Raw genomic sequence first — 21,544 nt, forward strand, 5'->3', positions numbered from 1 at the left:
GGGGGGCCCGCCCGCGGGGGGTGCCGGAGGGGGCGGGGGAAGAGGAGGAGGCGGCGTGATGGCCCTGGACGGCGAGCGGGGGGAGCGGGAGGAGGAGAAGATAAAGAAGAAGAAGAAAAAGAAGAGGAAGAAGAAGAAGGAGGAGGAGGAGGAGGGGGCCCGGACGAGCGGCTCACCCTTCGCGGCCACCATGGGCGAGGACGCCTCGGCGCTCCGGGCCGGCGGCGGGGGCCTCTCGGACCCGTGGGCGGACTCGGTGGGAGTGCGACCCCGCACCACCGAGCGCCACATCGCGGTGCACAAGCGGCTCGTGCTGGCCTTCGCCGTGTCCATCGTGGCGCTGCTCGCGGTCACCATGCTCGCCGTGCTGCTCAGCCTGCGCTTCGACGAGTGCGGGGCCAGCGCTGCGCCGGGCGCCGACGGGGGCCCCGCGAGCTTCCCAGAGGGCGGCCGCAACGCGAGCCTCCCGGGATCGGCTCGGCGCAACCACCACGCGGGCGGGGACTCCTTGCAGCCGGAGACGAGCGGGGTGGGCACCCCAGAAACCCCCTCTGCCCAGCCGCCGTCGGAGGAGGAGCGGGAGCAGCCGCCCCCCTGGACGCAGCTGCGCCTCTCGGGCCATCTCAAGCCGCTGCACTACAATCTGATGCTCATCGCCTTCATGGAGAACTTCACCTTCTCCGGGGAGGTCAACGTGGAGATCGCGTGCCGGAACGCCACCCGCTACGTCGTGCTGCACGCTTCCCGGGTGGCGGTGGAGAAGGTGCAGGTGGCGGAGGACCGGGCGGCTGGGGCTGTCCCTGTGGCCGGCTTTTTCCTTTACCCGCAAACCCAGGTTCTGGTGGTAGTGCTCAATAGGACCCTGGACGCGCAGCGAAATTACAACCTGAAGATCATCTACAACGCCCTCATAGAGAACGAGCTTCTCGGCTTCTTCCGCAGCTCCTACGTGCTCCACGGGGAGAGAAGGTACGAGGGAGGCGGTGCCCCGCGCTGCCCCACCCCGCCAGGCGGCCGAACCGGCGGCGGCCGGGGTCCTCTGGGACAGGCTGGCTTCCAAAGCCCAAGAAACCACGGGTGGGGGAAGGAAGCCAGGGCGAGGTAGGGCTGCCGCTCAGAACCTTCGGGGTCTCCCCGGTGTCTGAGATCTTAGTTCTGCCAATCCCACAGTCACCAGTATCAGATGAATGCCGCCCCTCCTCAAGTCAGGACCTTAACCCTCCCGGTCAAAGTTATTTAGCCAGCAGGGCGCGCGGCTTTCCCTAAAAGGGTGGCGTGTAGTCCGAGTGAGTCCACAGTGACATCAAAGGTTGGCCAAGTTATTGACCAGGGAAAACACCTAAGTGCCAGAGACCAGGACAGCAGTGCAACTCAGTTTTCAGGACAAAGCAGGGCCGACCCACCTCTTCCTCAACCTGCTTGCAGTCCCTGTTAGTAGTTCCCTGGCAGGAGTGGAACAGAGGATGGACTTTGGCTGTGTATTTTCCCAAACTACAAGTCACAATTTGGAGCAAAAAGAACGGAATCCAGGAACAGGCTGAGGGAGGCAGGGGTGATCGTGGCCGCGGTCAAAGCCTGGTAGAAGAGACCTCACAGCCCCCGAGAGCGCTCTCCTAAGGCTGGGGGACTCCAGGGGGTTCTTTCTGAGTTGCTGCCCCTGGAAATGACTACCTTGGTGAAGGCAGGGAAAACTAGCGATCAGCCAGTCTCAAACGCCTTGTTAGTGTGTAGCTTTGCGGCGGTTTGGATTTGGGCAGTATGCTATTTTCTATTTTTTTTTTGAGAGGCGGTGGCACTTTGCAACACTTGTTTACAGCTCAGAGTTTGGAACTAGTGCAACTGGGTTCGAATCTTCTGTTTGTCCGGTTGTAGTGAAGGGCTTAGTAAAATGTATAGTGTAAGGGGCTAGTTCTGCTAATCACTACCTCACGGTAATTATTACCTACTGTTTGCTAACTCCATCCTGCTAGAACCTTATGGGGGTAAAGCAGTTATCAGAACTCACTGTGTTACAGGTGGGGAAAGGAAGACCCAGACAAGTCATATAATGACCCAGATCACAAAAGGAACTGACAAGGTAGTTTGGCATTTGAGCCCATACTTTTAATTCTAGCTTGGGAATGATAATAACATTTGTCTTAGGGGATGGATGCAGATTTTCATGAGTGAAGCACGTAGCCCTGTGCCTGCAGGTAGTGTCCACCGCGAGTGCTAAGTCCCCATGAGGTCATGGCTAGCCCTTAAAGGTGTTGTTGAATGTGTGTATAAGTGACTGTTGTTCTTTGCTTTAATCCACAGCATTAAAAACAACTCATTAATCAAATGACTAGGGAGCAGATGAACAACCGAAGTGAACTTTTGAGTGGGAGGTGCGGGCAGAGCCTCTTTTTTTCTCAGATGATTCTCACAATGCAGAAAACTAGGACTCAGGGCAGTCCAGAGCCCCTGAAGTTAGCGGGCTTGGTGTGGTCCCAGAGCTGGGACTTGAACTTTGGTTTACTCAGTCTGGGAGGAGAAGTCAAGGTATTTGGAAAAGCGCAGAAGTTACTTTTAAAAGGCTGGGAAAATTTCAGTGTGTTAGGGTAGTGCACAAAAGTTTTATTATTGAGAGAGTGCTGTGAAGTAACCTTATATAAATAAATCACCTAATGTTTTAGTAGTGGCATGGTGGTTGAAGCCTTCTGTAAGTGAGGGTATAAAATATTCACTTTCTAATTTGGAAGGTCAGATATGAATATTTTAAAACCCCCTTTACCACTTCTTCCAACATGATTCAAAGAACACAGATTAAAAGTGTTGTTTTTAAGCCCCAAATTACAGTATATCAAATATGCAGGAAAGGCGCAGAAGGTAAATTTGCATGTTAGGCTTAGAAACAAGCTTGTCATGTCAAAATGTCAATAGTAGGAGTTGCATATCATTACTGATAAATCGTTCTGGTGAAATGAATTCTTCTCAAAATTCTGTGTTTTAGCTTTGCCATGCCAAAATGACTTGGCAGAACTAAGCTGATTTTGGTCAGTGCTTTCAAATGAAGAGAACTCTTAAAAAGAACAGATGTTTCTGTTTGACCCATAGCTGATTTCTTGTGCTCCTAGTGCATATTTGGGTCTAAACTCTCTTTTTCAATTTTCCCCAAAGATGTAAATAACTTGGGTGGAAGTTTAACCAAGTGCATGTGTGGCTAAACTCTGCCTTCCAATAGAAATGCAGGATTTGCTGTTCTGGAGATTACAGCATAATTTCATTTCTAAATAGCATTTTAGAGAAAGCCAACTCCCTTCAGTACCAGAGTTACTGTGACAATTTCTTTCCTGTTTCTACTGGAGTTGATAAAGCAAAATAAATCTAATAAGCGATTTCACAATTATGTTAATATTCTATAGATTAAACTTTTGTTACTGTGGCTACTTGGACCACTTTTCAGCAAACCAATATCAAGAATTCAGCCAAAGCTGGACATTTATTGGTGATAATTTTGTCCTGAAACTACAGTGCCAATTGGCATTTTAAAACCCATTTCTTAAAGGCACACAGGTGAAAAAAAAGGGGCACAGACATAAAAATGGACACAGATGCAAACACTAAATTTTCATCTGATTAATGATTAAATATCATGATCTTTAGTTAGTCATCATTTTGCCAATTTAATTATAGGATAATTTCTGAAATGAAGACAAATATTTATTCTGCCAAAGGGAGTTATATTAAAAGAGTAATACACAACTTAGTCCACTTAGCCTTTGTGGAAACAAGAAGTACTTAATATTCTGTCATTCTGATTTTTAGTCTCCTCAGAGATCAGAGGCAAAGAATTTTGGCGAGAGCAAGGAAATTAGTTTCTGCTCTGTACTGTGTGTCTCTGACCCCTGGAAGGCTTTGTCCCCTGCCCTGATGTTGGAGGGAAGACTTGCTTTCCTGGTTCCATTTCTGTAGTGGGTAAAGGTTAGAAGACAAGCTCCTCATGGATGCCAAGGACTCCAAACCTTCATCAAGTCCTCTACTCTGTTACTCATTTGGCAAAGAGACAAAATTTGACACTTGTTGAATATTGAAAATAAATAAGTTCTCTTAAAATTGAAATGTTTGCACATAAGCAGTATGCTGTCTCCATTAGGCTGAACACATAGTCACTTTTTCCTTGAGTAGGTGTGGGGCAGGGAGATAAAAGGGTGTGAATTTATGTCATAGCTTCTTATAGGAGAATGCGCTTGCTTAGAATTAGGCAAATGTTCATTTACCTGAAGTAATTGCTGCTTTTGGGTAGCCAGATGGTGAACACCCTTGTTCAAAGTAGGGTACCTTAATTTAGATCCAGATGGTCGTATTGAAAGAGGAAATTTACCCAACAGAAATGAAGGGTTTATTCACTTTCAACAAGGAGATTGTCCTTCTTTGACAAACTTTGGGTCTATAACATGCCAGAGTGACAGAAGATAAATAAAAATAGAAATTCATTTTCTATCTATAAGTGGTTGTTTAGAGAGAAACCATAATCTGTGAATAGAATGAAAAAATAATAATTGTGGTTTTCAAGGAGAATTGGGGCCACTCTGACAAAATCTTGTGGAAAACTTGGAAGATTTTGTCTCTGAGTAAGCATTACTGTACATGGGTTGGTGCTTGGGAATTTTTCTGGAATGGATTAATAACTGTGATATTTAATAAAAGCAAGAAATAAAAGCATACTATACTGCTTTTATGCTGAAAACAGCCACATTTTTTCTGTTCTCTTTGGCAAGCAAATAGTTTTACATGAGCAAGTGGGAGCATGTGGCTTTTTACCCTCTATAGAAGGCTGTGAACCAAAAAATCACGAGAACTATTTATTCCTGTGAAAAGATTTTTTATGTGATTCTTGATGGATTTAGCTCATTTTTCTGTCAGGCACACAGAACCATACAGTGAAACTGTGTCCAGTGCTGGATTTTAGTCACAATTCAAAATGCCACCAGTAGACTTAAGTCTAAAAAATACCTGTGAATGTAGTAAAAAAAAAACCCCTCTGATCATTTAATAATGACTCATCCAGGGATGAAAACCCACACAATTGGTGCTTGTCTTGCTGTGTGTTTTTGTTGGTGTCATCTGATTTGACCACCCAGGATAGTAATAAAGTGTACAATTTCTTTGAAAGAGTTCAATTAGATTGGGTTTTTATTTATTCAATGCAACTTCAAACAGAGCCTATCCGTTCTGGCTCTCTTTTAAACCAAGATGGACCTGCTACTGGACTTCCCAATATTTGTTTGATTTTGCAAAACATATTACCTATATTTTGCTGCAATGTGTGTGGGGAGGCTTGAGACAGGGCAATAGTGCAGTGCTTTAGGTTTGTTGAGGATGGGGAAATTTGGCCACTGTGACTGCAAAAATGGGACTCACCTCTTCAAGTATAGTTCAGAGAGTGGGATAAAAGCATTGAAGTTAGGGGCTGGGGATTTAGCTCAGCTTCAGAGCGCCTGCCTGGCAAGCGCAAGGTCGTGAGTTCGGTTCCCGGTACCGGAGAAAAACCAAAAAAAAAAAAAAAAGCATTGAAGTTAAAAATAGTTTACCTTTAAAACGTAAACACTTTATGATTCTGAAGGAAGGGCTTCCCTCACTTCTAAGCTCACTCTCCAACCTGCAGCAGTGATATTCACCATCGCGCCACCACTACCATCATCCTCGCCATCATTATGATTGCTTAAAAAACTGACTTGCATGTTCTTCGCATCCTTCTATATCTAGTAGCCAGATTCCTCCAGAGTTTTTCAAGGTTTTTTTCTTTAAATGCCATTCTGCTATTTACTGTTAGAGTGGATGTTCTCTCCCAGAGAAAGAACTTCACTAGGGAGATTTTGAGAAAATTCAAAAGTGAAAAATGCTCACCTATCTTCCCATTTTCCTGCTGCTGGTGGTGGTGGGGTTACGGGGCTGGAATACAGTTTCTCTGATTGTGTGGGGCTGAAAGGAGCGAAAGGCTACAGCTCCCTACCCACCCCACCTCCCGCCTCACTCTCCTTGCCTCAGGCCTCCAGGGCACAGCTGGGCCTGGCCTTAAGGGAGCTCTGGCACCAGCTGTGAAGGGGTGGACTGCATGGAACCCTGTGCACACCTGGGCTGTCCGGCAGGAGGAAGTTTTAGTTTGATTATTCAGATCTTTCCCTGTGACTGCCCAACTAAAAAAAATGAGAGAATGGACAAAGTTTAAAATCAGCATCATAAATTACTTTTTATCTGTATATTATTATTTTTAAAGACTAGGTTAGAACCCTTTTTGTTGTCTACCTGGTTAAAATGTGCGTGCATGTGTGTGTGTGTGTGTGTCTGTGTGTGTGTGTGTGTACTATATTGTGTTCATTCTTCTCCTCTTATGTAGGGACTTGGCAATCAGATCACTTCGATTCTAGACTCTTCCACTGAATTGCTTTATAAGCTTGGCCAATTTTCTCTCTGGTCTGTGTCTAATGTCTTCATCTGGAAAATGGGGATAATGATTCTATATTTCATAGGGTTGTGAGGATTGCATCAATAACAAAGCACTGAGAACAGTGTCTGACAACTCGTAAGTGCCTTTGTGTGTATTCAATATTAGTGTTTTGTTTCCCTGGATGGAGAGCTGCTGTTTGGGTTGGCACAAGGTAGTGTAGGATCATTGCTTTTGTCTTGGGGTTTTCTCTTGCGACAGAGCATTGGGGAAAGTGTTGCTCTGTCCATCCCTCTGGCTGCTGTTTGTCCTTCTCCCTGAGCAGAATTTAGGGAGGAGGCAGAAGAAGAAGCAGGGCCCTTGCCCACAAGGAGAACGAAAGAAGAAGGGCAGTAGGCTTTCAAGGCTAGAGAAATTCCAAGCTTGGATTAGAACCTGTGAGATGAAGAGGAGAGAGGAACCAGAAAGACTGAAGGACAGAAACAAGAACTGTCTGGTTCAGGCATTACTGTCACCATGAGAACAGTGAGGACCAACGGCTGAGGGTAGTGACAGTGTTGGTACAGCAAGCAGAAAAACTCCAAGCACCAAGAAGAGCGTATCAGTCAGTAGGTACTGCGCCTAAGACTTTATGTGAGTGCTGACAGTAGCAGTACTTTACAATCCTCACATAATGCTTTGCCTCTTTGCAATATAAAACAAATGAGTCTCAGACACTAACTTTATTTATTCCTATGAAAATCTAATATTATGACCTGGGAAAGTGATTTTAATGCTTTATAATCCTCTTCATCAATGGTGATCCAGGACTTTTTACTCATTTTTGATAAGAGTGTTTAGTACTACATAAACGAGAAAACAATTATGAACATTATGCTCTGTTTTTATAACACGATTATTCACATATGCACCACTTCCTACATACATATTGCTGGCATTATTGCATTATGTTTTTATTTTACTAGAACGGTTATTTAAAAATAGACTACACACTTGCTTATAGCATTGAATATTCAGCAGGAGTACTTCTCTTGTGAAATGGCAGAGGTTTAATGACTCATTGAAGTACATAAAAACACATAGTCTAAAGAATGTCCCATTTTGCCTTAAAATGTTTTGTCATAGAGTAACAGTTTGCATTTTGATTAACAACCTGAACTTTAAATGGGTCATGTGTAACATCAGTGACCTTGTGTCTTAGTTCACTTTAAATAGAATGTGTATAACCATGACCTTGTAACTTGGTTCACTTTAAATGGGACATGTAACTCCCGTTACTTGACCATTTATGACAGTCAGTTTCATAGGAAATTTTCTTTAGGTCTGGAGAGTTTTTATGATAAATCTTAAACGATTGTAACACTAGGCAAGTTGCAATTGCCATAGAAGTACAAAGATCACTTTTTGCTGTGTTGTACATACAGTATGCATAGATGTGGCCAAAATGGAAACCTTGAAAATATTCTTGCCATTTGCCAGATCCTCTTAGTTTTGGTGAATCCCACAGTGAAAAGTCATGAATCAATTTGAATGCTAACAGTGTTACACAAATGTATATTTCCTCTGCATATTTTACCTTTTTGCAAAGACAAACTGAAAATAATGGCACAGAAATTGTTTTGCATCACATACTGTAATTTGTTGGTAATATCAACAACCAACGTTAATGCATTGCTCCTGCTGAGTGTTATCATAATGACTTGACACCAGAAGCTCGCCTAGTGAACTTCCGAAGGCATAAGAAGAAATCAATTCTGTATATCCTTCAGAGACCAAGCTGAGCTCTAAGTCCGCCTTCTTAGCGCAACCAAAATGTTAAATAGACAAGTTGTTAAGGAAATCAAGTAATTTATTTTAGATAGAAGAAAATTAAAATACATGTACATTGTTCATATTTTTCTAGTTATGCTAAAATGACATTCTTGGAGTGACACTTCCAGAATGTCACTTTTGGAAGTAGAATTTTTTTTTATGGTAATGAAATGATTCATTAAAGATAAAAATGATTTTGTTTAAGAAAGCAGGAGAAAAGCAGATAAAATATTTGCATTTCCTTCTGTTTTGTTTCACTTTTTGTTGTATTTATACATGTTTATATAGTTCACACACGTATTATCTATTCAAATTTAAAAATTTTTAATTCACACCTGGTGTCCTGCTACTTCCTCTTATTCACCTCACATTCATTCAGACACCAAATTATCATTTCTTTCTCTAAACAGGCTTTCTTGAGACCTCTGATTTTTTGTTTTAGACAGGGTCTCATTATATAGTTTAGGCTTGAACTCACTGTGTAGTCCAGGCTGGCCTTGAACTCATTGTGATCCTCCTGCCTCAGGCTCCCCACTGTTCTCTATGGGTTACTGGTATTTTTAGTGAAAGTAGGCAGAAGAAAAAGTTCACTTCCACCAATTAAAGGCAATAGTAAAATATATGTACTAAAGTTGTAACTATAGCTTTGAAATCCTATAGGCACTATTGCCTATTTAGGGTACTGGCCTGAAAAGTGGCTCTCTTCTGTAGAAAGGAGAGTGTGAGAGTGAGGGAGGTGTTACTAAGGTGTGATAGAACCAAAACGTGCAAGATTCCACACAGGTCTTGACTTAATATGCATGCTCAAGCTTTCTAAAATTTTATTTCTGCACTGCTTATAGGCAATTCTTTCATTTCTCCACTCACTTTTGACCTTTACATTTCTACCCAGGTTTCATGACCAGTTTTTATGCTTCTTTCTCAAGAAAGCCTTGTTTGAGTTCTCTGTGCCAGTTGTTACTTGTCCTGGCAGTTCTCCCGCAGGTGTCATTGGCTCTGTTCCAGGACCGTTTTAGTCATCTCATGTGGTGAGGGGATGTCACTGACATCTAGTGGTTGAGGCCAGGGGTACTGTTGACACCCTGTAGTGTACCAGATTGTCCCCCACAATGGATGATCACCCAGTCTGTAATATCAGTGATACCATGTGTGAGAACTCTGCCTAGGGAGAATATACTTCCTACATTTGCCTTCATCATGACTTCTAGTGCAATACCTATGTGTATATATATTTAACTCATTTTATTGGAGTATCAACTCTTTGTTGGAAGGAAGCATATTATTTATCTTTTTTTGCCCCACTGTTGAACACTCAAAATGAATGGTCAAGAGAAGCAAATGCATAACAGAACTTGTAGTACAAATCCATTTAGTGGTAATGCAACTTAACTTTTAAAAAGAACTTCATAAAACTTGGGGGATATTTTAGTTCTAATTTTTGTTTAGATATAAAATTTTGAGCTTGGAAAAACTTTAAAGGTACTCCAGTCTGACTGCTTTTCTTTTTACTAAGGGACTCCTTTTGATTCCTTTAAATAGTGAATTGAAATTCAATTGTAATCATCCTCAGGTGCCAGACTGTGAAATTGGTATTTCCTCATTTAGACATGATCAGAATAAATGGAAGCCTTCTGTGCATGGATATGTACTACTTGTATGAATTCATTAAGAATATTAATTGCAGAAAAAGTTACTAGATGATCTTGATAGTTCACTTCAACCCGAAGATCATTGATTTAAATTGCTCCTTTCCCTAACATATATACTAAGTAAGGCACAATGAGACTGAATGATGTGCTTTTCCTGCATAAATATTTGGTTTATTAATTTCTCATTAGCTCAGAGGTATTTAGATATGCTACATCCAATAAACTCCTCACCATTAATTACTTAACGTCAAAGATACCTTTGATTTTTTATGTAAAGACTAATGTATTCTAATTATAACCTCTCTGTTGAACTTTCGTAGAACTTCCCCCATTAGAACTTCCCCCCATTAGACTATCATTAGTTGTCTTTTCATGTGTACACACACAGACACACATGCACACACACACACATGCCCATTAGATTGTAAAGACTTTAAGGATAAAAATGGTCATATATATACATATATATATTTAAAATCCTACCAAGGCCTAATGTATAGAACTCACATATAGCATAGTATCTGTTCAGTGATTGGAGTTGGAGTTCTCAACTTGAATGTTAAAAGGCAACACTTTTCTGCACACATAAAATTCCATGGGTGTCTGCTAAATAGCCTCAAGAGGGAAATACTGCGCTCAGTAGATGTTTTAATTAATAAACTGAAAGATAAGATTCATGAGCATTATATAAGATAAAAGTGCAGGAAGACAAAATTGCAAATGGATGCATTTTAACTAGAAGGTACTGGCATTTCATTAAGACAAAACTGTATTACTATCAGTAGAAAATAATTAGAAAAACATATTACCATGATTCTGGAAAATTTAGAGAGAAAATTCTGTGTTGTATACAGTTGGATTAAAACCTTATAAATTATAGCTAAAAATTAATTTCACTGTTTTTGAAGTATAATTAGCTTTTAATTGGACATAAAACATATGAATTCTAGACCCAGCTTTCTGTTAATTGTCTATCTTCAGACAAATCACTTAACCTTACTGGATCTACTTTTCATTTAAAAAATTTGCAAGAGTGGGACAGTTTGTTTCCAATATTGCTTCCATCCCTGCCCTTATATTTGCATGAAGATTTATAGTTAAACTTCTTTCCCATATATTATCTCATTTCATCATTTTGACAATTTTGTAAGGAAGGCCTAGGAAACATTATTTTCTTGTAATGAATAAACAAGCTCAAGTAGTTAAGCGACTTACTAAGCTTGGTATGCAGCAGCCTAGTACTATTTCTGAAAAAACTAAAAAACCATCTCTGTGAGATAAGTAAACAATCCTTAAAAATAACTTTTCTCCATTTCAAATTGAACTTTTAAAAGTAGCCTTTCAATACAACATTTAAGCTTCATAATTTTTAAATGGTGTGAATACTTATGCCTATTGGTTTGAGCCAGGATTAGCCAGTAAAATCCAATATGGAGGTCAAGCTATGTTGCCTGGTAACAGCTTCCTGTGCTGGGAGGGTTTTGAGGCCAAGTTCAAGCTCATTTGTAAAGTACACTATGTTAGGTTAATCATATATACCTTGGTGGATGGACAAGGGAATGGTGGTGAACTACTTATAGAGGAAAGGGTCTTTTAAAGAAATTACTTTAGAACTCAGAAGTATTTTATGAGGGTTCTGATATTGACTTGCTTTATATCCAGCTTTATAACTAGTATTATTTAGAAAGTTTAAGTAACTTTTGTCATGAATGGTATCCTTTTAGAAGAGCATCCTTCTTAAGTACATGATTTGGGTGGCTTCATTTGTACCATAAGCATTTGTACCATGCATGAATGTAGAAGTTGGTTATATTTAGTGTTTTAATGGAATAGATTGTGATCCAGAAATTAAAGCATGATATATATAATATGTATATGCATCAACATATTGTTATATAGATATAAAGTATTATTAATATCTGTTAATACAATACCATATGTATATGTAGTGCATACAGTGGTCTCTCCTTGTTCATGAGGAATACATTACAATACCCTGAGTGCATCCCTGAGATTAGGGACAGTCCAGAACCCTATTTGTACTATATTTTCCTGCTAGGTAAATATTTATGATAAAGTTTAACATAAATTAGGTGCAGTAAGAAATTAACAACAATTAGTAATACAATAGAACAGTTTTAGCAAGGTACTCTAACAAACATTATATGAATGTTGTGTGACTCAAAACATCTTAATTCCCAATTACATTGTATTAATGTTTAGGATTGCATTTGACCATGGGTAACTGAGCTACAGAAAGTGAAACCATAGAGAACGGCTGCTACTGTAAACATCAATGGTCTCTGACTTATTCAGTATCAGTGTCTGTTACTGTACTCTGAGAAAGGGTGATGAGATGGTGAATCAGTGACTGCCGTTTACTGGCTGCCTACTACAAGCTGTTCACAGTGATAGGGGTTTCACCTCTTTTTATTTTCTCTCTAAGCTTTGCAATACTTCTGGAGTTAGACTTAATTGTTTCCTTTTAAAGCAGTGAACAACTATACCCTAAAAAAGTTTAGAAATTGTCTGAGGTGACTGGACTTAGAAAGTCATGGAGGCAGAATTCACACAAACATTTCACAGGCTTCAAAGTCCTTATTCTTAAAAACTCAGTCTATACCTTGTTAAAGTTTGATGGTACAGATGTTTCTTGGTGCAGATCTGTGTTCTTTATATACTGGAGGACAATTTTTGGCGTTCAGTTTCATTATGTTTATATGTTGTATGTGCCAGGCTCAGGAGGAAAGTGAACACTGAGGAGAATCGTTGTTTTCTGTTGTTTGCCAGTGTGATGCCAGTGCCTTGTTTTTCTGTAGAGTGTAATGTTTCATCTAACAAGCTCTGCTCTAGGCTTAAAGAATTTACTTTGAGACAGAAACTTTCCTAAAGAACTTTATCATTGGGGAGGTATATGGTATATGAATTGTGCTTTTATGCTGTTAATGGAGTTAAGCTTCAGTTAGAAAACAGTGTTCAATCTAACCAAATATATTATCAGCAAAATCATGCAAGGTGGCCATAAGTTAACTCAAGCCATAAATACAATAGAATGTCATTTTTCTTTTTTTTTTTCCAGATTCCTTGGTGTGACACAGTTTTCACCTACACATGCCAGAAAGGCATTTCCATGTTTTGATGAGCCAATCTACAAGGCCACTTTCAAAATCAGCATCAAGCATCAAGCAACCTATTTATCTCTATCCAACATGCCAGTGGAGACTTCTGTGTTTGAGGAAGATGGATGGGTAACAGATCACTTTTCACAGACCCCTCTCATGTCCACATATTATTTAGCCTGGGCGATTTGCAACTTCACATACAGAGAAACTACTACCAAGAGTGGGGTTGTAGTAAGTATTTTTAGCCTAATGATGTTTTTGGATAATGTATACTCTCTAACCTGATTAACAATTATCTATAAACCCTGCACATTTCATATAGTTTCTTTCTTTCTTTATTATCGGGTGCAAAGTGTCTTCCTGATTTCACAGCATTGGGGAGGAACTTCTTTTCTATACCCAGCCCTCTTTTTCCTTTAACCACCTTCATCTTTCACTCATATTATTATCCTTGTCCCGTTTTGTCTCTATCCCTTTCCTGGGTATCTCAACAACAGCTTTTATCTCTTCTGGGAAATTACTTGTCTCTTTGTATGGCTGAGAGTCACTGTTTTCTATGTGAACTATTTCAGATGCACTGAAAATGTGGCAAATAATATAATAAACTCCATATACCTATAGGCAGATCTGTAGCCTCTAAGAATATTATCATCTTTGCTTCTGCTTAATTTAATTGTTGAGAAAGTAAAATATATTGAATGGAATTGAAGCTCTCTGTGTAGCCCTCTCTGATATCATTGCCTTGCCCTTTCCTTAGAGGTACTCACTGCCCCAAATTTGGTGTTTGCCACTTCCATGCATGTTATTATATATGTATAATATAAATATATAACCTCCATTTATAGTTTATGCCATGCCTTAACATTCAATGTAAGTAACTTTACACTGTAAATGTCATTCTGCAACTTACTTTTTATTTCATTTTATTTTCTTAGGGTAAAGTACAGGGAGCATTTTCTGCATTAAATTTACAATAAGGATTGATTGGATTCTCTTTGAACACTATTATTTGTGACACTGTTGTGTTCTAAGCACTTTTTCTTTTTTTTTTCTTTTTTTTTTTTTTTTTTTGGTTTTTCTCCGGTACCGGGAACCGAACTCACGATCTTGCGCTTGCCAGGCAGGCGCTTTGCCGCTGAGCTAAATCCCCAGCCCCTTTTTCAATACTGTTGCATTGTGTTGTGTTAGGCCAGGCTATGCAAAATTAACAATTTCATCATTTCAATGCCTTACACAATAAATACACATTTATCTTACTTTTCATATTAACTATAAAGCAAGGTATTATAATTCTCTTCTAAGTGAGTAAATTAAAGTTTAAAGAAATTAAGTAATGTGCCAGGGTGAAAAGTAAGAAAATGGAAGGGCCAGAAGTCATATGTGATGGTTTGATTCCAAGTTTCAGCCATTCCCTTCCTGGCTGTAGTAACTCTGTGTTGCACAGTAGTTGTATGTCTATAAGAAAATTCATCTTACAGTTCAGTGTTGCTTGAACATCACAGGAGAATGGAAATTTGTATTTTCAATCTGTGGAAAGTTCATAGTTCTCTAGTAACCTCATTTTTGAAAAATAGTTTTGGCTAAAAACATTTTTCTGTTACTTTAATTTAAATCACTGTAAAAACTGCTTAAAAAGGCTCTACTTGCATACAAAATAATAGTATTATTGAACTATATAAAGTGATTTCATTTATATAATAATCAAATAATATCTCAAATACTCACTACATAGGGGTAGCAGGCATTTTACTTTTTGGGACTTAGAATAATTTGAAATGGTGAATTCCTCTGATTTCTGTTGGTGTCTTCTGTGAACATTTCACAGATGTACTTATTGGACCATACGCAGAAAAGAAACAGGAAGACATCTCATTTCCTTTTGTGTCTTCAGAAGTTGTTGACTGACTTGCTATGGGTCAGCTAGCATAAGGGACACTGGGAAATGCTTTTTCTTAGTATATCTTCCTTAAAGTAGCCTAAAAATGTTCTTAGGCTTAGCCATACACAATTATGCTTGTTGCTAAGTGACCCCTTTTAAAAGCCAGGCATGCTAATACTTAAATGTGACTTTTTATTGGAGATGAGAATTTCTAAGTAATTAGTAAACATTTTAAAATTCCTGCCTAATAATTTTTATGTAGAAAAAATAAGACATATTAATAGAGTGCGTGAAAAGGTCAACTGAAATAAAATTTCAGATTGTATAAATCTACAAATACTAAAAATCAGTAAGCAGGAAAACAGAATTGCCACTGGGAGCTCTTGTTTATCAACTGTGGAAATATAGTTGGAAACTGGACTCTATTTTTCTGTCACCCTTTTGAAATTCAATCTACTTTCTTTTCAGTGCCTCTTCCCTTTATTACAGGGAGCACATGGGAATGACATTTCTCAACCCTTAACAGCTGTAAGGAGAGGAAGTTGAGCTGTAGAATCTTGGATGTGGGACCATCTCGTGAAGCCCAGGTGGTCATTTCAGATCACAAGCTGAAGCAATTTTCTTTGAGTTATGAGAAAGGGACTTGAGTAGCATATTAATAATACACAACTGAATTGTAGCAGTGCCCTCCTTGTGAATACTTGGGGCATCATTACCACTATCATTATGTGTTATCAAGCTATCTACACTTTGCAAAGCACTGTTCTAAGTAATTAGAAAGATAAAAAGTCCAAGATTCTTCTAGAGCAGAGATTACAAACACAACCTTCATACTGAACCCAAATCTGCAGATGTGTTTTGTTTTCCCATTCTGAAATGGCTGAACATTTTTCTAATTAGTTGTCAACACTTAAAAATTGAGAGCTTGCAAATAAAATTATTTATTGCTGGCTTCTCTCAAAAAATCAAAGGTATTGAAGTGCAGGACCTATATTCCCACTCGGTAGTATTTTTTCATTCATTTCTTCCTTCAACAGATATTCACTGATTGAATGGTAAATACAGTTCTTGGCTCTTGTGATTTAGCAGCAAATAACACAGAAGCTTCTGCTCTTAGGTAGCTTACATTCTAATGAGAGAGAAGCAATAAGCACATAAATGCATAATCTGTCAAGGGGTGATATACATTATGAAAAAATTAATATACAGGCTTGGTAGTGGTCATCTGCTTTATGTGGCATGTTTGCTCCATGGTGTAGCTCAATCCAGACCATGTATGTTCCTTTATACCTATACACTCCGCTGTGTATATGGCCTGCTTCAATTCTGTAGATATTTGAATTTTCACATCTAGTCTGCAAGCATAATTCAGGAGGACAGGAAGGAAATGTGCATAGGAAAAACAATGAATTTACCAATTGTGAGTTAGTGTCACTAGTATTCATTAATCATCAAGTAGGAGTTGTGAAAAATAAATTGATTCAGAAAAAGGGAGAAATTCCTGAGGGTTAGAGTCTAGGGATGTGCTTCAAGGAGCTAATAAGGCCCAGAATGATGATTTGATCTTAAGAGAAGCAATATAGAAATAAGGATATCTCCATGGACAGTAGTGTAGCATTATGGTTATAAGCCTGGATTTTAGAATCAGGTAGGTCTGTTTCAGAACTTTTGGTTTTGCTGTTCTGTTACCTGGTTTATTGCATAACTTTATTTTTTTTTTTTGTTTATTTGAGAATTTAAAGTATGAATTCTTCTTTTCAATATTGTTCTAGTTACTATAATGGCATAACAAATGCTTTCAAAATTTATTGTCATAAAACAACCATTTTATTACACTCAGAGTTACTTTGGGTCAGGAATTTGGAGGATGTAGAGTGAGTAACTCAGCAATGTCTGGGCCTCAGAGAGACATGATGACTGGCCATGACCTCACTGTTCTTGCCAGGATCATTTGGAACCGTGTTTATCTGGTGCTTATACTCAGTCTCCCGGGATGTCACTTGGGCTGCTGAATATAACATCTATGTGTGTCTTCTCCATGTGGCCTGGGCTTGCTTAAAGCATGGTAGTCTCAGAATGCTGGGTTGTTGAAATGGTAGCACAGTGCACAAAAAGGAAAAGTCCCGAGAGAATTAGGTGAAGCTCTATCGTCTATTTTGATTTAGACTCAGTAATCACATGGCAGCACTTTTACTACATTCTAGTGATTATATTTGTGAGTCATTAAGGATAGTCCTAACTCAGTAGAAGAAGGCATAGACCCCAGCTTTGAATGGAAGGAGTGTCAAAGAATTTGTGGATGTATTTTAGAGTGAGAAGTCTGCTCTTTGCCTGCAAATTATTTATATCCATTACATGTGCAACATATACTTGCCAATGGGTGCCATCTTATTAAAGACAACAAACTGAAGTTTGAGGTCCATGATCTTACCAGCCAGTTTAGGTCTAGATGACATGACTTGGCTTTGGTTTTTTGTGCATGGTTTCTCTCATTCTGAAGACTTTTTACCTAAATAAAAATGTTGTTTATTCTTCTCCACGCACCAACGGACAATGATGAGACTGGAACACGATTATTGCAGTAGCTTTCAAGAATGGGAAATACAGGGCTGGGGACGTAGCTCAGGAGTAGAGTGCTTGTTAGCATGCACAAGGCCTTAAGTTTCATCCCAGATACTACACACAAAAAAATAAACAAACAAAAAGAATGGGGAATATGGGTAGACAATAGTGCTCATTGGTCCATAGCAATTCTGAAATTCAACTGGCCAATTCCTTAATTGTGGCTGTTAGAATTCTCATTTTTGGCTTTGAAGCCATTCTCTTCCAAGTAAAAGTTGGTTCATGTTTCCAGTAAATAATAATGATTGAGTAAAAATAGTTTGTGTTTGCAATTAAATAGCCTACAAATGAGAGTAGGGGGGTCCAAAGGCAAATGTTTATTTTGTATTAGCTCTATTACTTAAGTCTAAACCAATTCACTAGTGTAAAAAAATAAACTATTGGCTTTTTAATCTAGCGAGTTACACTAATTTCATGAGGCAAAACTACACCCTCAGGTCTCTTTGAGGTGAATGTATTCTGAGGCTTTGTGGAATAAAGAGTCTTAGATGTTCGTTACTTGACAGAGACACTTTATGAGGCGTGCCCTCTGATTTTATAAAGCCTTTGTGAACTCTCGGAAGAGTTATGGACTACCGCTTTAAGAGTTTCAGAGGTCTTAAAACATAATGCTGTTGGCTTCCTCTGTAGACCACGTGACTTTTTTTTCCTGAAGCTTCATTACTTTGAGAATCCTCTGCTGCCTGGTGAGGCTGGGGAGGATGAAGAGTTTTATCTTCAGACCTAGAGAATTCTGGCTCTTTAATATTTCCTTTAATTTTTGCTTTAAAACTGGACAGTTTATTCTTAAGTCTATTTCTTCTCTTTTAATAAGGTCACGGTCACTTTCATAAAGCACTATCAGTTTTCTGGCTGGAAACACTGTCTCTTTAGCTAAAAGTATAGGTTATTAGTTATGTTTTCCTTGATTCTACAGGTAACGGGGTTGGTTGCCATACTTTCTCCTAATGCATAACAAGGGTGCTCCTGTCTTTAGCTTCTGATGTTTGCCTTATTGTCCTTCAAGCCCTCACTAGCAACCTTTTCATACTCATAGGCTTATGCTAAAATTCCCTCCAGGCTCTCCCAGTGTTTAGCCACAGTCTAGTCCCACATGTCTAGAGTCAGTGCCCCATACATCTAGGCTTTTGTTACGACAGAGCCATGCTTCCACCTCAATTCTTGTCAACATTGCTAAATCAGAAGCCCTCTGAAAACTTAGCAATAAAAACCTACTTTTTGTCATCATAGATGCTGAAGGTCAAGAGTTTGGATGATACAAAGCTTTCAAGAATGGGGAATGTAGGGCTGGGGATGTAGCTCAGTAGTAGAGTGCTGGCTTAGCATCCACAAGGCCTTGAGTTCCATGCTAGATACTACACACAAAAAAATAAAACAACAACAACAAAAAAGAATGGGATATATGGGTAGACAACAGTATTCATTGGTCCATAGCAAAGCTGGGAATGATACAAAGCTGGAGATGATACGACTGCTTCACAGTGTTTGGAGAGCCTCAGCTTGAGGAGCTCTTTAACTCAAGAAGACTTGACAGCTGGAGCTAGTGATCTGGTGGCAGCTTCTCTTGATGCTGGTTGTCCTGTGGGATCACAGTCAGGGCGGTCATCTGGGATATCTACGAATGTCTCATGTAATCCTCACTTTCTTGCAGCATAGTGGTCTGATGTTGGACTTACTAATGTTGATTCAGGGCTCCAAAGGTGATGATGATACCAGGAAGTTAACAGTGTCTCTTTTTGCCATTAGAAATTATTATGTAGACTGTAGTTGTCACAATTTTTTCCTTCCTTTTAGCAAGGTGGGAGTTGTGTTACACTTTTTGATGCAAAGCAAGAATTTAAACATTGTTACTTGTGGCTCATTCTGTTCATTAAAGCTAGTTGGCCCAGATTCTAGAAAAGGGGACATAGACCTCCATGATTTAATGGAAATAGTGTTACAGAATTTACAGCTTCCAAAACTACTACAGTTGTGAGGAATATTATGGGAGAACATGTATATAAGAGCATAAGCACAGTACCTGATGATGATATATGCAGATATCTCCTAAAGGAGTGATGATATGTGTATTGGAGAGATAAATGGAAGCTGTATCATGGAAGCACCTGGTGCTGTTGTATTTCATTCAGCTGGCAGGTAGAACTTTTGGAAATTTAAAAGCTGTAGATATGATATGTGTAAATTTGATAACCTGCCTGGAAAAGTCATGCAGCATATGTGGAACTGGAAAAGATTAGAGTTAGGGATTCATCTACTTAGGAAACCTTAAATAGAGTAGTTGTAATTGAAATGTAGCAGTGTAGATATGAGAAACACTTTTAGGGAAGAACTGGTTCAACTGAGTAGGGTCCAAGAGACAGGGAAATGAAGCAGAAAAGTCACATAGTAGAGTGGAAAATGACTTTCACTTTTAAGGTAAAACAGTTCTGTAGTCTCTGTGCTCCAGGTTTACTGTGCATGAGTACTTTTTATTGACTACCGTAACCAATGAGCACTTTCATTTTCCTTAGCCAATATCTTGAAGGCATGATGTATAATTCCAAGTAATTTGTTTATTCTATTATAGTTATATAAATTTTATTAACATTTTGTAGCATGTATCAAAAGCTCTTAAACTCAAGCAAGAAGGGAAATTTCTTAGACAGATATTGGAATACATGATGAGATTGAGGTCAAGGATAGACCCAAGCCTTGGAACACTGTGAAGAACCTGAGTATCCCATTTAAAGTCCTTATTATTGTTTCTTCTGCTTTACTTCACTCTCTTCTAGGAGAGAGTCTTTCTCCCATTTACCTGGTTGAATGTGACTGCCAGAAGTTTGCACTTTGCATGTGGCTGTGTAGATCCCAAAAGAGAAAATGACCTCTATCAATCCCGATTCATAGAGACTACATTGACGGCCCTGGCTTGAGTCAGGTCATCCATCACATCTAGTCACTGGGTGTAGAGTGCCTTGGTGGCATCATGTGGGAATATGACATCTTGTGCTTCAACCTTGTGGATGGGAGTGTGTGACACCCAAAAGAGGGGGTTTCTGGTGAAGGGATGTTGGGAGAAAAAAACAATTATAAGTGTCCTAAATATGATTTTTAGTTTTATTATTTTGACTGACTAAAATAAGGACACACACAATTTCCAGTGATGGTATATTTGTGTGTATACCGATATCCAGAAAAATACACATGTGTATACATATCACAGACATTTCTGATACTTATTATCTTAGTTTCTATATGTACATTTAAAATCTGGGACCATCATTCCTTAGAGTTTCCAACTGAAAACACAATGAGGTCACAATTTAATAGGAGAATTGGAGGAGTGTAGGTTAATATACTCCGAGCATATATTCTAGTTCTTTTAAAAAAATCATGTTAATAACGGTCCTGTTGCCAGTTGATATTATGGTTAGACTGCATTATAAATGTAATAACTGTCCGTAGAGAAAGAAAAAGGAATAGTTACAAAAGAGCTGCATTACACACTATTTAGGAATATAAGTGGAAGCTTCCTGCCTACCCCTGCTGAGTTAGTCATCCTCCTCCTCTGTACTTTTAGAATAATTTGCACATTGAGTGTTGTAGCCCTTATACTGCTGCACATCATTTTTTCCTTGCTGGCATCTTAGCTCCTCTAGACAAAACACTTTGAAGGCAGGCAAATGGCAAGTACTCAGTGAAGTTCCACTGGACGCCTGGGTGATGAATTCCTTTCAGATACAGCGTAATGTCAGGGGTCTCCAAAACACGTTGATTAGGTTAACATGTGGGACGTGAAGATTCGTGAGCAGTAATTTTGACAAATACTGAAACACAGACACAGACATTCTCACTTTTGTGAGACTCTGAAGAAAGATGTATTTGAGAAGAGTTGCTAAAAAAAACAGAGGCACAAAGTTTTTACTGCTAAACAGGGAACTGAATGGATGGCAGCAGCTAGCCGTGGAGGTTCTGGGATGTGGAAGAGAGTTACTTGACATCAGCTGAAAACAAGCAGTGGTCTCTGTTCTCTCTATTAGGCACACAAGGTCTCCAAGTGTTGTTGGCTGTT

General features: G+C 39.3%; 1 protein-coding gene across 1 annotated transcript in view; it reads left to right on the forward strand.

The window, feature by feature from the left end:
* Trhde (thyrotropin-releasing hormone degrading enzyme) overlaps positions 1 to 21,544 on the forward strand; it is a 395,306-nt gene continuing 373,762 nt past the window's right edge. Inside the window, exons 1-2 of the mRNA XM_005374325.2 lie at positions 1 to 969; positions 12,950 to 13,223. Of these exons, the coding sequence (XP_005374382.1) occupies positions 59 to 969; positions 12,950 to 13,223 (1,185 nt within the window). The 5' untranslated portion in view covers positions 1 to 58. The remainder of the gene's footprint in view (positions 970 to 12,949; positions 13,224 to 21,544) is intronic.

Source organism: Chinchilla lanigera, unplaced genomic scaffold (assembly GCF_000276665.1).
Source record: "Chinchilla lanigera isolate Chin_1 unplaced genomic scaffold, ChiLan1.0 scaffold00004, whole genome shotgun sequence".
Lineage (NCBI taxonomy): Eukaryota > Metazoa > Chordata > Mammalia > Rodentia > Chinchillidae > Chinchilla > Chinchilla lanigera.